The sequence below is a fragment of the Schistocerca nitens genome, chromosome 7 (genome assembly GCF_023898315.1).
Source record: "Schistocerca nitens isolate TAMUIC-IGC-003100 chromosome 7, iqSchNite1.1, whole genome shotgun sequence".
NCBI lineage: Eukaryota > Metazoa > Arthropoda > Insecta > Orthoptera > Acrididae > Schistocerca > Schistocerca nitens.
The window spans coordinates 459,587,994-459,604,599 of NC_064620.1; the positions used below are offsets into that span (position 1 = coordinate 459,587,994).

Genomic DNA, 16,606 nt, shown 5'->3' on the forward strand with positions numbered 1-16,606 from the left:
TATTGTGTGGCAGAGACAGACAGTGACTGTTAAACCTGCAGCAATACGTCACGAGGTTGTTTTGAACAAGCAATAAGAAACTGTATCATCGCCGTGTGTGCAAGTGGACAAGGAACTAGCACGACACGAACAGTGAGCCGATAACGAACGGTGGACCAAGTTAGTGTCAAACTATAACTCTTTGTGTGTCAAGGGACGCTAGGAAAGCGCATTGACTACAGAGATACATTTTGTCCTAACGTGAAAACTTGCGTGTGACTAATGACAAGTCATGACATGGTGAAAAAACATTGTGTGCCCATAAAACGTGTTACTGTGACACCGAAACATTGTGCAAACCAGACTAGTGAAGGCCTACTGAATAATAACTGCCAATAACTGTGTGCGTTTTTTCCCACAGCAGGAAAAATGCCCATAAGGATAGTACACTGTTTGTGAACTTGTTGCATGTTTGCTGGAGCACTGCAAGAAGATGTCACACGGGCGAGCTGATATACAACGCGCATCCGGCTACCTCAGCCATGCAGCGACCGCAGCAGCCCGTAGGAGACCAGACAGCCACACGCCTCTCCGCGCTGTAGCTGTCAACACCAGGGGCGGTGACCTACACGGAGCCGACGCGCCGCGCCGAGCACCGCTCAACAATCACTCCGCACCGCTCACCAACTACAGCATTATTGACATATTCCAAAATATTTACACAAACTGCATAACATGTCAATGACTCCATTTTTGATAAACACTGAACATTTATTATGTATACCCATAAACTGATAAGAGAAAATGAACACTAACAAGTGTAGGAGATGGATTTGTAACATGTAGGTAGTGGGAACATTATAAAAAGTGACGCTGTGCTAAATGATTTCAAAAAACTAAGTGATATATCCTAGGACAAGTGACCTTGCAGTATATCGCAAAATTAATAATAACGAGTTGTTAATCACACACAAAAAACTTTCGTTGAACTGTATGTGACTGTGATATTATGTAACCGTTGATGGCAAACTGCTAAATCAATTCAAAAGAATGACTGTTAAAGAGACAAGATTAATCATGAACCAACTGGGATGGCTGGGCTCCGGCACAGTTTTGCCCAGGTTTCCTGTCTGCCTTCGCCCAAATGGGGGAGCCATGAACATATATAACCCTGGGAATAATTAAAAGAGCCATTTCATTAAAAAAAAATACAGAATTGTAAAGCACGTTACTGGCACCATTGTGTCAAAGTATAGAAACTCTTTGCCAAATGCTGCCAGGGGGCAATGTAACGTTCCCTGGCAACACTCACACTATTAATAAACTAAAATTTAACTGTACTATATACGCCGCTATGAAGCAATTTGTTTATACTGTAATTATTTAACAAAAAATATTATTTAATTTTGTGTAAAGGACATTCGTTATTATTGTAATATTTTCTGTAGTTATATTCTCAATGTATTTATGATTGTAATATTTCTATACTCATAATGTAATTGCGAAATGTGTCAATATCTGGGACAGCAAAAATGTAAAATTCAGCCACAGAGGAAAATAATGTTGTAAGATTACAAAGAGATGTTAATGGTCAGCAGTAGTATAAAAAGCACCACGTATTGTGTATTCTTTGTCGTCTTCTTCGAGAGCTGAGAGTGAGAGGAAGCTGTAACGTAGCGTTTTATGAATGGGTAGACTTCTTTTGTCTGTATCTAGAGTTAGCCGCCATTAGAGGAGAAATTACAAACTAATGTAAGTTGAATTATTGTTGTGTCTAAATACATTATAATTTAACAAAAGTGTGTATTACTAATGTAAATTAGCTTGCCCATGTCATCTATAATATTTCTTTAAAGAATTTTCAACATTTTTAGCAGTGTTGCTAGGCTGTGCCATGACCGAACGATTTGCAGCGGCGGCACATTTAAAAAATTGTTCCGCTAAGAAAAATTTAACCAAACCTGTAAATCGGGAGCAGATAAAAATTAGCAGTGAATTAAGAAAATGTTTTTCTTTTACAGCGATCCTGAGACTGACGGAATTTATTACTAGTTTCACATTTGTGCATTCATAGGCGGATAGTTAACATTGAAATTTAACAATTTGTTGGTTCTTTCAAATAACTTAAATGTATAGTGAAGTGTGTTTTATCAATGATAATTAAACGTCGGCTTGGCAATATTTAACCATGTTCTGATAATAGAGACAGTCTTGTGTTCCATAGCTAACGCCGGGAAAGAATTCAGTAAATATTAAAAAAAAAAAAGACCACTGCATTTAGAAAATGTGTGCCAAGGCCGAATTATGTAAAGGATTTAATCCTCAATTAAAACCTCCTGTCCAAAGTGTTATGCCAAACATTATCATTTTCAAATGAGAACAGAGCTCCTGCAACAGAATGAACTGTTACACAACAAATATCCATGGGCTTAACGTCAAAGGTATTCCACTAAAGAAACTTCTTCTAGTGGCATTTTGGGGCCAATAGAGGTATCTGCAAAAGAGCTATTACTGCTATTAATACAGTCTGTCAAAGAAGTCACAAAAACCATTCATAATGTAGATACCAGTGATGAAATATTTCAGATTCCACATGAGGAAAAAATCACTGAATATTCTTCTATAAAAATATCTCAGCAAATAAAGGAAACAGTATTAAAACACAAAGACAGTCACCATTTGTTGCTGAAGTAGAAATCTTTGTTTATGTTGCAAATTGATTTCAATCACTGCATGCTCATCATCAGTGCCGCAGATAAAACAGGAATAACACAATCAGACTGCACTATAACACACAACACCTTCCCAGCTATACGAGAAAGAACATACTGAACACGTCACTTGCATCACATACATAGAATTAAAGTCCACTGGACTCATAAATACAGGCAGTCAAACGGTAATATCTGCCCATATCAATGAACAGTACTTGTCGGACTGAACGTTTAATTGCAACTGGGCTAGCTGCTTACAGGGACCTATGCAGCTATGCCCATTGCCAACAATGGACACAAAAATTCCCTCTTTTATGATTGTTATTACAAAATCTTTTATTGGTGAGAATAAAGACTTAACGATATATAGTATCTAATCCATGCATACGTCAATAACCTCAAACATAAAAATCTGTAGGACTAACAGTAAAATAATAAAACTGACAGGAATCTCATCCAAATGTATGTAGTGTAGAACGAATCGTGCTGGAACATAATATTGCAATGACTATACTGACATAAAATTAAAATAATTCCAACAAAACCAAAAGAATTGGGTTACACTGTTGTGCTCTATGACACTAATTTTTATACTCATAATTCCAAATGGTTATATGACAGACAATGTTTAAAATACAATGTACAAATAAGTAATTGAATAGATAAAAAGATCAACTCAGCAAGCAGCAGCAGGAGAACACCCACACAAAAATCTTCAACTTACACAAGCTTTTGGAGCCAGTGGCTCCTTCTTCTGGCAGAACTGGAGGGGAAGGAAGAGGGGTGAATGAGACTGGAAAGGTTTAGGAAAATGGGTGCATAAAAATACACAACACCTTGTAAAAACTTTTATAAGACCAAATTACAAATTCGTCACTATACACATTTAAGCAGAGTGACTGTACTCACATCTTCCTGCGATAGTTTTGACACTCATACAATTTTGAATGACGCATAAGAACCATGTAGATATACACAATACCACCCAAAACCTTTTAAAACAGCACAGAAAATGCTTATAATCTTATTTAGATAAAGTGACACTGACACCATGTATTGCCATAATGCACTCTTGGCATTTGAATCTGAAGAATGATTACTCCCTTTTACTGCAAATGAGACAGTCTACAATGTAACAATACAGTTTGTTTTTATGAAATTATTCTTATCTAAACACAAAAGGAAACGTGTACCATAAGTCCTTCGAAACACATTTAGTTCTCGCTTGGTGTTGCAGTGGCATGATATATGGGCATGGCCAATAACAATCAAATGTGCCACAAAATTTGATTTGTCTGCTGTGTCCCTGATTGTGGAACTTCACAAGCCTTCTTCCAGTTCGCCCAACATAAACATGCAGATTGGCCTGGCCTGCAAGCATGTGGCACACTGGATAGGAAAGATATAGCTGCCAGATCTAATTTTGCAGCACATTTGATTTCTGCTGGATATGACCCCCCACACATAGATCTGCCATCACAATTAAAATTGTTGCACAGAGGTGAAAAGAGAATACATCTCAGTCTCCTTTAGGAGATGGAGATACTCTGTAGTAAAAAGTCAGCCAGATGTACACTGCATAATGAGCAGATGTCAACAAAAAGCACTCACTTTTGGGAGTGCTTCACGTCACCTCTGGTATTGACTACAAAAAATGAGGCCAGTAAGTCCAAAAGACAGGCAATAAGGTTTACATAGTTACCCTTATTTCATGCCGCTATGGCAGAACACCATGAGAGAACAAAATGTGTTTGGCAGGTATGTACACAGGTACTTTTTGTTTCCTTTCATGTTTAGATAAGAAACATTTCATACAGCAAACTGTAATGTTGTATTGTAGACTAAGTCTCATTTGCAGTAACAGGGAGCAATCATTCTTCAGATTCAAATGCCGAGAGCGCATTATGGCAATACATGATGTCACAGTCACTTTACCTAAATATGAATAAAAGCATTTTCTATACTGGTTTTAAAAGCTTTTAGATGGTGTTGCATATACATTTATATCTACATGGTTTTTGTACGTCATTCAAAAATGTATAAGAGTCAAAATTAATGCTGGAAGGTGTCAGTACTGTCACTCTACTTACATACGTATAATGACAAATTTGTAATTTAATTTTTTAAAAGTTTATACATGGTTTTGGTTATTTTTATACGTACATTGTATCTTAAACATTCTCTGGCACATAACCACCTGGAATTGTATGAGTATAAAAAATAATGCCAAAGGGTGTAACAGTGTAACCCAATTCTTTTGGTTTTGCTGGAATTATTTCAGTGTTATGTCAACACAATGGTTGCAATACTATATTCTAATATAGTCCATTCTACACAACATACGTTCAGACGAAGTACCAGAAATACACCCCACAAGGTGTGAGCTCTGTCAGTTTTATGATTTTACTATTAATCCTAGTACTAGTTAGCCTAGAAATCAAGCATGATAAAAATTAAGTTGTCTAAAGATACAGCGAATGGTCGATTTCAGTTTATTGGAAGAATTTTGGGAAAGTATGGTTCAACTGTTCAGGAGACTGAAAACGGGATGCTAGTATGACCTATCCTTGAATACTGCTGAAGCGTTTTGAGATCCGTACCAGATCAGATTAAAGGAAGACACTGAAGCAATTCTGATGTGAGGTGCTAGATTTGTTACCAGCAAGTTGGAACAACATGCAAGTGTTACAGAGATGCCTCAGGAACTCAAATGGGAATTCCTGGAGCAGAGGTAACATTCTTTTCAAGGAACGCTACTGAGAAAATTTAGAGAATCAGCTTTTGAAGCTGACTGCAGAGCAGTTCTACTGCCATCAATATACATTTTTGTAAGGGCCATAAAGCTCAGCTACAAGAAATTAGAGTTTATACGGAGGCTTATGGACAGTCATTTTTCCCTTGCTCTGTTTGCGAGTGGAACAGGTAAGGAAATGGCTAGTAGTGGTACAGGGTCTCCTCCGCCACACACCACATAGTGGCTTGCACAGTATGTATGTAGATATTCTCCAGTAAAATAATTAATATAACATAGTACTGCATATTAGGTCACAAAAATCAAGCAAATGCTGCCTGAAGATACCACAGCTCAAGAATGATGTGTAACAGAAAATGCTGTCTTGTGAAAGGCTCCCTAAGCAAGCAAATAAAAATTCTTTGGTTATATATCTTATTAAAAATGAGTTAAAGAGAACCTGATTTGAAAGTGAGGCCAAACAACTAGGTTCACGAAATTTCTTTGATAGTTGATTCCAAGTCCAAATTATACTATTTCTTAGTTTAAGGTCAAAATATAAGATGACATTACTCAAGGACTATGAGTCTCAACAAGGAAGCAGGAAGATTACAGGTTAATAACACTATTCAACAACGAGATCATTAGATGTACAGCACAATCTCATATAAGACGAACATAGTGAAACAAATATGTCAAGTCTCTGCAAAGGAACAATCCCAGCATTTGTCTTTATCATTTAGAGAAAATACGGAAAACCCCCACATAAAAGCAGATCTGAACAATATTCCTACTGGCAGCAAGTGTAGTGCCTTAACCACTGAGGTATGAGTCGATAAGTATCAGGCTTGCCGAACATATGTTATGTTTTACATAAAAAGGTCTAGAATGGTATTATAGTATGTCTCAAATGGTGTTATAGTGCTGAATGTGAAAACTATGCTCAATGAACTGTTGTCTTTTTTATTATTTAACTATTGTTTAACATAACAGTCAACTACAAAAAGGAAACATAAATAATGCATTAAAAGAGAGAACATTTATTAACACCCTAATCTGATCTGATTAAATAAATAAATATTGAACAGGCATATGTAAAATCACTGTTACTTCCACATTTCATTTTATCACTTAAATGGAAAATGTGGCACCCAACAGTGGGAAGCGGTTATTTGACCCTTAATGGGATTTGCATAAAAAAATCCACAAAGTAAGGCCTTTGTTTTTTATATACTTACTTCAAAATTTTAACAATTTCAAATTATTGTTTTGGATACAAAACTTTACATTTATACCCCGGAGTGTGAACTGTTTAAAAGTTACTAAAATTTCTTCATTTATTTCATTTGTTTGTCTCTACACATTAAAATGATACATTGAGCAGAGCATTGTTATTTTTAGCCACATTTTCCACAGACTGCCTTTACACACTTGTTACAGATGTCATTCATCTTACTTCCTTTGCACATTCCAATTCAACACTTCTTTCACTTTTTTTATTTGTCCAGCCCTGCAGCAGCTTGTTTGTTTAATAGGCTTTCTTGCTCTTGTCCCACTTTTTGCTGTTTCCCATTCATGAGTCCTTTTACCAACTGAAGAATGAACACTTTCCTCTTCAGGTTATTTTTGGGTACTTGACTGTAAATGATCCATGCATTCATTGCTGCCATGTTTAGGATACTGTGACACACACACATTGGCCATCTCTTGCAAGCAACCTTAGTTGAATATTTATGAGTCGCTTTATCAATGACATCCACACCATACTTTGTGGCATTATAGAAGGTCTCTGGTTTCTTCTTTCCTTCATTGCTCACTGTTACTTTAGGATCACCTACATTTGCTTCATCTGGTCCTCATCAACACAACAAGCCACCTTCCTCAATGCTGACCTCCACCTCAAAGATGGCTACATCAGTACCTCCATCCATATCAAACCTATCAACTTACCTCCTCTTCGACAGCTGCCACCCATTCCATACCAACAGGTCCCTTTCAGACAGCCTAGCCAATCATGGCGGTCACATCTGTAGTGACAAGCAGTCCCTTTCAAAATATACGAGTCTCACTGAGGCATTCACTGACTGTATAGTTATCTCCTAACATTGAGCAAAAAGATCTCTCCTGTGCCTTACCTCTCCTGTCACCCAACACCTCCCAAAGTCACACTGTCTGGCCACAGGGGAGCATCCCCCTCGTGACTCAGTATCACCCAGGACTTGAGCAACTGCATCACATTCTCCACCAGGGTTTCAACTATCTCCTGCCATATGCTGAAATGATGAATGTCCTACCCACTGTCCTCCTCACCACTCCCACAGTGGTATTCCGCTATGCACCTACACAACTGCTGCTTGAATGCCCTGCCTCATGGCTCATATCCCTGCAATAGACGTAGATGCAAGACCTGTCCCAAACATCCTCCCATTACTGCCAACTGTTCCAGTATGGTCACAAGCACCTCTTGTCGTATCATAGGCATGGCTACCTGTGAAACTTGTCATGTGATCCGCAACCTACGTTGCAACCTCTGTGGTTTGTTCTACAAAGGGCGTTCAAAAAGTTTTGCACAGTCGTCTCCAATGTTTTTATTTTTTGGTGGGTGAGAATGAAATTTTTTGTGAACTTACTTGGAACATTTAGCTATAAGTTGGTATATAAAAGTATTTTCTTTTATTAACAGGTGAGCCATAATGGACCGTGACATTGATGTCAGGTTGCGACAACAGTCGGTGATGGGAGTTCCTCTTCAAGACCGGTGATGACTCTGCCACATCGATTCACAGGAAGTTGCTCCCTGTTTATGGGGAGGACACAGTGTCTCGCAGCAGTATTCAGTGGTGGTTGCAGAGGTTTAAAGAAGGTGATTTCTCTCTACTGGACATTCCACGATGCGGTAGACCATCGACGGCAGTGAGTAATGTGAATAAGGAGACCATTGATCAAATAATGCAAAATGACAGATGTGTGACAACACGACAGCCTACTGGAATGACTGGTTTGTCATTGGGTAGTGTGGTATCACTGGTACAGTCACTAGGGTACAGAAAAATCTGTGCATGTTGGATACCTAGATTACTGACAAGAGAAATGAAAATGATGAGGAAGAATGTGTGCGAGGGTCTCATTAAGACCTTTACTGAAAAGTGGAAACAGTGTTTTGACAGCATCATTACCCAGGATGAAACATGGTTGTTTTTGTCCGAATCTGAGAGCAAAACGCAATCCATGGAGTGGCGTCTCCTGGTTTCCCCCTGAAAGAAGAAACCAAGACTTTCATGAACAGCAGGCCACAAGGTAACGGCCTCCTTCTTCTGGGATCAGTGTGGGGTCATTTTCATTGACTTTTTGGAACCTGGTTCCACAATTAACTGGGACTGTTTATCATTGGACAAGCTGCGACGTGCCATCAAGACCCACAGACCACAGCTTCAGGGTCAGCTCATCAGACCACACCATGACAATGCTAAACTCCATACAGCCCTTATGATGCACAAGAAAATCAGGAAAATGGGTTGGAAAATTGTTCCTCATCCACCCTACAGTCCGGACTTCGCTCTGTCCGATTTTTACGTCTTTGGTCGTCTGAAGGCCCATCTGCACGCTAAAACATTTGATAGTAAGAAAGACCTTATTTCCTGTGTCAAGCAATGGTGTAAAAGTCAATCCCCAGAATTTTACCAAAGTGCATTTACATTACGGAAAGAACATTGGGCCAGATGTGTCACAACTGATGGAGGCTACATTGAGTAGGCTCAATGTATAGGTAAATGTTCCAAGTATGCTCACAAAAAATTTCATTCTCCTCCTGCAAAAAATAAAAAAATTAGAGACAGCTGTGCAAAACTTTTTGAATGTCCCAAAGGGCACAATGTATAGCTAAATGTTCCAAAGGGCATTAAAAAATCACTCATGTTGGTACATTTTTCAATCATAACTTGTTATACCGATGGTTCAGTAGTATGCACACCAGTCACCATCTTTACGCAGTTTCTTCAGTTTTAGTCTGCAGTTCAGATACAATAAGTTATGGTAAGAATCCACATCTGCATCAACTAATCTGCCATAATTTGAGGCATATTCCAAAAGAACAGTCAAAAATGTGGGACAACCATGATCATAACTAACACTGCCGTGAGTGAAAAAAGGAGAAAAGGAAGCTTCAGCAATTGGAAAGGAGGGAAATACAAAACTGAAAGGAGAGACTGTCCAGGTAATGAAACTTAAAGTCACTCCTCACGACCCCTTCCATTTTGTCAGTGTCTCTTTCTAATCTCTCCCTCTCCCACTTTCAAAATTTCACATAAACTGTCCTGGATACCTACACAGACTAACACTTCTACAACAAATGTGATTGCAGGGATATGGCTCAGCTGCATCCTATTAATATTTCCAGGACGAACCTTTCACCTGCAGTGGGGTACACACTCTGATAGATTAAAAATGTGTCTGAACAATGGTGCTCTAACTTGGACCCTTGTTTTGCCGGCAATGATCTTATCAGACATGAGTCGGCCTTTACAGCTGCAGTTCTGCTGTATCTTCTTTTTCCAAACTACACAAAATTGCTTCTGCATACCTTGCTGAACCAGCTCTCTTAGAAGGATATCAAGAGGAAATGGCTTAGCCACAGCCTAGGGGATATTCCAGAACGTTTTTCTCACAATGTAGCAGAGATTGCATAAATCCTTTGATGTTTTTGGCAACTGTTCTCATAGGCTGACCATCCACATACGTCTCATGATTTTCCTTGTTAGCTTCAATTCCACCAGTATGTCTCCCCTATTTAATTTTACTAAAAATCAAATAAATTAAAATTTGAAGGACGAAAAGTGATCAGCCTATGAGCCAACTTCACTTTTTTAAGTTGTATGTGATCCCTGGTGCAGACTGTGTGTGTGTATGTGTGTGTGGGTGTGTGTGTGTAACATCCTTTCTCAGCGAATGTCAATATGGAGACCAACAATGTTATGCCACCGTTAACCTAAACAGCCCCGAAACACAGACATGAACCTTTCCTCTGAAAGCCTTACCCCCACAGACAAATTCAATCATGCAGGACTTGTTAAAGACCTTCTCTCCTTCTCCTGGTCCCTACTGTGGAACCCCTATCGCCGCCAACCCTACCAACTGGGCTCAACCAAAGATCATGTTGAACACTGTCTAACTCAGTTCACACCTTCTTTCAATCGTGACCCACCACACTGCCCCTAAACCATGCCCTGATAACTTTCCAGAATTTATTAACATTGAACCTTGCATCACCATCATTCCCCAAATCCCTCAACATACAAGCTTACCTTACATCTGCAGAAAGAACTGTAATCCACCACCAAAAAACTGATCCCGACATTACAATCCAACCTGCTAACAAAGCTTCCACCACTGTTGTTTTGAACTGTAAGGATTACCGGGCAGAACAACTCTACAGCTGTCAGATTCATCCATCTACATACCCTGCCACAGTGACCCCATTCCAGAAATCCAGAAGGATCTCTAGTATCTCCTCAAATCCTTGGGCCCATCCCAGAACCTCTCTCCTCAACCCTGCCACCTCTCTCCTCAACCCTACCACTTCCTGCACTCCAACCTTCTACATCCACCCATGTCACCCTGTTGTGGCCAGTTGCTGCACTGCTACTGACAGAATCCATGCTCCCATACACCAAAATCTACAGCCTATTACCCACAACCCACTCTTTTATATAGAAGATACCAACCATTTTCTCCACTGCCTGTATACAGTTCCTGTTCCTTTACCACATGGTGCCCTGCTTGTCACTGCTGAGGCCACCTTCCTTTACACTAACAACCCTTATGTCTATGGCCTTCCCACTATTGAACACTACCTTTCCCAGCACCTGACAGATTCCAAACTTACAACCTCTTTCCTAGTCATCATGATCAACTATGTTCTCATCCACAATTGCACCTCCTTTGAAGGTATCACCTACAAACAAATCCAATACAGTGATGGGCACTTACATGGCACCATCCTACACCAACCTATTCATGGGCCATCTAGAAGACTCCTTTCCAACCACCCAGAATCCCAAACCCCTCACCTGGTTCAGATTCCTTGATGACATCTTCGTGCCCTGGATCAAGGGTGATGACACACTATCCAGATTCTTCCAGAACCTTGACCCCCCCCCCCCCCACCTGGTCCTCCTCACCCCAACAAGCCATCTTCCTCAATGTTGACCTCCACCTCACAGATAGTACCTCTGTCCATATCAAACCTACCAACCACTAGAACTCCATTTCAACAGCTACCACACATTCCATACAAAGAAGTCCCTTCCATAAAGCCTAACCATTTATGGCCGTCGCATCTCTAGTGATGAGCAGTCTCAACCACCTCCTCCAGTCTGGTCACAAGCATCACCCAACCTGTTAAAGACAGGGCTACCTGTGAAACCAGCCATGTAATCTACAAGCTAAGCTACAACCACTGGGCTGCATTCAACATTGGTATGACAACTAAACAGGTGTCTGTCTGCATGAATGGCCAACAAAGGATGCCCAAGAAACAGCAGGACCACCCAGTTGCTGAGCATGCTGCCCCTGCCCAACACAAAGTTCTTCATTTCAATGACTGCTTCACAGCCTGAGCCATCCAGTTCCTACCTAACAAACCAGCTTTTCTGAACTGCACAGGTGGGAACTCTCCCTGCATTATATCCTATATTCCCATAACCCTCCCAGCCTTTACCCACCGAGCCCCTTTCCCATTCCCATTCCAGCACCACACAGCCCTTTATTTCACCAGCACATCAACAGTCCTTTTACTTCTCTCTTCTGCCCTGTCCCCCTTCTAACAACCCACACAGAGAGAGAATTTCCACCTGAAATGGATCCTGCATCATGGCCTTCAAGTTTTTCAAAGAAGGATGCCTAGTGACCTAATGACCTTCACAGGAGTTACTTCCAAATGGCTCCAAACAAGTAAGAGAAACCTCATCTAAATCAGTGGATCGCAGGGTCTCCTTGACAGCCTCAGCCTAGACATTGTCTAAAGAATGAATCTTTTGTTCTGCAGAACACTGTTGCCACCCTACCCAACAGATTAAAGTGCGTGTTGAATTGGTGCTCATTTGGAAAACAACAGCTATGCTGTGGTAAAGCCACTGACATTTTAGCTGCATTACTTTTAAGTGATGATGAAAAGAGGATTAAATAACTGTTTGCACAAAAATTTAGTGAGATTGCACAAAATATAAAACAACAACACAATACAAACACCTAAATCTAATCACTATTTTTTTACCCCAATAAAGGGATAGTTTGGTTCTTAAATCATTCATATATATATGAAGGCAACAATAAATAATTGTATTATTACATAATATAAACAAAAGTGGCTATCAACTTACAATAGCTTACTTTTACATTTAATAAGTTGCTCATATGTTGAGCAATTTATATCCATTTCCTAAATTACCAAATGTTGTGGAAGTCATGTTCCAGTTCTAGCATGAATTTTATATGCGTAAGTACATGTATGTGTGACACTGTCCTGGATACAATAGATTCATATAACAATCACTGCACTGTTTAACATACCTCAGTCTATGAACTACAATGGCACCAAACAGGAACCAAACCATATTCTGTAGTTCTTGCATATTGTCTTCAAGCTCATTGAGATTTGACTCAAGTAAATCTAGCCGTGCTACTGTAATTTCATCAGAATCATTTGTTTTCTCTTTATCCCACTGTCCCTGAATTTCATTCATGTTTGTTTCAATCTCATGTGCTACTTCCAGAAGTATTGTTAACAGATTTAGACCTGCAAAAGAAATATACTTAGCACATCTGTAAAATGATAATATTACACATTGAGTAATTAAGTAATAACCTTTTCACAGTTAAATAAGTATGTGATTGAAAGAAAAGATGACTTAACATAACAAATATGTAATAACATCACAGAAAAAAATGTTTTCCATAGACCAATGTTTCAGTACAACGTGCTAAATTGTTTTTATACATATTTTATAGTGACAGAGGGTACATTCAAAGAGCCAACCTGCTAAAGTGCTGGCATGCCTGAAGCCTCTAATTCGGCTCACTGAAAGCTTAGCCAAGAAAGAACAAATATTTTGCATGAGACCACCATCATACAAGATGGAATTCTGACACTGTTTCACAAGGAGATGTATAAATTCAGAATAGCTGTTGCAAGTCTTCTTTATTTTTCTCTCTTTCCCCATCAATGGAAATTCTATGTTGTTTCTCTGCAAGGAAAAGATTCATCATTTTCTAAACACATTTGAACAAAATTATCATAAATGCAATTGAAAAAGAGAAAACGAGAACACCAACTGTGTGGTGATTTTTCCTGAATCACATAGCACACAAAAAGCTACATAAATCTGTACACTTCTCCCTAGGTGGAGTGGAATATAGACAGTCATTATTTATACTGAAATTATCAGCTTAAGTGAATAGAATTAACATAACGAAGTACTGCTAAGACAAACTGAAAATAAACTAAGTTTCCACTAGATCATAGAGCAGTTAATGTCTTCTTAATTCAGTTACTGACTTACAAACACCGTATACAGCACCTGTAAGTCATTTGTTGCTATGCGACTACTATGAGCTGAAGATGTTCTGTATGTGAATCACACTGGTTATTAGTCTAAAAAGTGAGGCATTAGACTGCATAAGATACATTCCAATAATTCTGCTTTTGAGGTTTCTCCACATTAGACTTAGCTGTCATGAGCCCACTTCAATGAGCACAGTAGATTCAAAATAAAATAAATTCTTTGTATTCCTCATAGTACTACATTTAGCATAAATTAAGAAACAAATGAGAAATGGAATACATTATAAAAAAGCACACAACCTACTTCTGCAGCACAGAACATTATTTAACTGAATTCCACCTTTTATGACTCTTCTAAGTTAGTGAAGGTCGTAGAGGCTGCTATTGGATACTGCCTATAAAGGGAGTTATAGAAACTTGGCAACACCCACTGATCTTCTTCAGTCAATGATTCTGGCTATCACTCATTGATATCATTTTAACAGGTGCTTTTCCAAAACAATGCAAAATTTCAATGGAACATCGAACAAAGTACTCAACAGTCTCCCCAAGATACACTGAAAATTGTTTAACCCTTTACCTACCACGGGCCTCAGAAGGCCGTCCATGATGTTTGATATCTTCCCTATAAGAAACTACACATTTTGTTTTAATTAAATTTTATGACTTTTTCTAATTTGCCAAGTTACTCATAATTTTGGAAAAAAATCACAAAAATTTACCTATGGCTTTGTGTTTAAGTGTTGGTACACATTTCCTCCCGGTATAGGTCTCACTGGATTGTGCATTTAGAAGCAAATTTCCAATGAGATGTCCATCTGCACAGTGTCTGTAATGTCATTTGCCATTGTTGACTCACACTGTTATCCTTTCAGTGTTCAACAGTCCTCCTTGTGATAACCGCATACTGATTTTGGTGCATTATTTCAAAACAGCTGTCTGTTCTATAACCTGAAAATGCTACAGAGAGGAGGACTATCAGATGAGGAGATAAGCGAATTGTTGGAGCAGTCTTTTGATTCTGAAAACCCACCTAGTGAATGTGAAACTTCCAGTGATTATGATAATGAGGTAGATGTCACTGAAAACTCAAAACTACATGAAAATGATGATCATGAAAACATGAAGAAGAACAATTCAGTGCAAATTCTGTTGACTGTTACATAGTTGTCTCCAAATGGGAATGAAATATGGGCAACAGATCCTCAAGTGGGAATTTCTGGTAGGCAGAGCAAAAAGGATGTATTGAAACAAGACCAGGGACCTACAAGTTACTTGATTAGGAACTGTGATAATGAAGAATCTTGATTTCTGCTGTTCTTTTATGTACCTCTCACTGACAAACTGTTTATGTGAACCAACAAGAAAAGTTGAATCATTTACAAGGACTGGGTGGATATAGAAATGCATGAAATGAAAAAGATTCTTGGTTTCTGATCCTGACTGGAGTCTACAAGTTAAGAAACGAAGATATCAGTCAGGTTTGGAGTGTTGAGAATGGCCAACTGCTGTTCCATGAAATTATGTTTCGCAACTGCTTCCATGCTATTCTGTGGGTGTTGTACTTTGACAATTCAGCAGCCTGATGTGAACACATGTCAAGTGACAAATTGGAACCAGTCAGAGAAGTTTTTGAGATGAGGTAAATTACCCTAAGGGATACCTACATTCCAGGATGGTGCATGACTGTGGCTGAACAGCTGGTCAAATTTAGAGGTCACTGTCCATTTCAACACTACATCCCATCAAAATCTGGTAAGTAACGGAATAAAGTTCTGTGTAATTTGTGATAGTGCAACAAGTACTGCTGGAAGACGAAAGTGTATTTCGGAAAGGAGGAAGAAACCAGAGCTGTGTGACTTGGAGAGAATGTTGTGAAAACTCTGGTGATTGAACTTGAGAAGTCTGGACATAATATCACTTGTGATAATATTTTTACGTCTTCCGAAAAAACAAAGGTGAGCTGCCTACTGATTTTATTACACCAACAGGACATGAAGTATACTTTACATTATTTGGTTTTACCAGATGTTATGATAGCCGCTTATGTTCCTGATCAAAAACAAAGTTGTTACCATTCTTAGTTCTCTTCATGATCAACCAAAGATGTCATCATCCCAAATAAGCAACCTGAAGTTATAATGACATCCAATGCCAAAAACAGTGGCACTGACACCATGGACCCTAAGATGCAATACTACAGCGTGAAGAGAGAAACAATGAATTGACCACTGACGGTCTTCTTCAACACTATCAGTGTAAAGTGTAATGAACGCATACCTAATTTGGATAATGCTGGCTACAAATAAAAAAATGAGATATCGGACTTTTGTCATCAATTTGGGAAAGCAACTAGCAGGGGTAAAGAAGTAATGAATTCATTAGTAGCACCAGACCCAGGGAGAGCAGAGAAACCACCAGCTACGAAAAAGAGAAGATGTGCACATTGTGTAGAGAAGAAAATAGAAGAAAGTCAAATAATACTTTATAAGTGCATCACACCAGTATGCCATGAACATTCTTCTATTGTCTATAGGCCTTGCAACAAGAATAAAAGCCACCAGTAAAAGTAAAAAAAATTGTGTTTCTTAACTTTAAATAAACAAAATTATTTTAAAAATATTT

The 16,606-nt window shown here is 38.8% G+C and overlaps 1 protein-coding gene across 1 annotated transcript in view; it reads right to left on the bottom strand.

Moving 5' to 3' along the window:
• Positions 1 to 13,640, bottom strand: part of LOC126195688 (cohesin subunit SA-2-like) — a 357,264-nt gene extending 343,624 nt beyond the window's left edge. Inside the window, exons 1-2 of the mRNA XM_049934316.1 lie at positions 13,457 to 13,640; positions 12,991 to 13,216 (exon numbers count right to left, since the gene is read on the bottom strand). Coding sequence (XP_049790273.1) covers positions 12,991 to 13,216; positions 13,457 to 13,640 — 410 coding nt within the window. The remainder of the gene's footprint in view (positions 1 to 12,990; positions 13,217 to 13,456) is intronic.
• Positions 13,641 to 16,606: the final 2,966 nt, after the last annotated feature.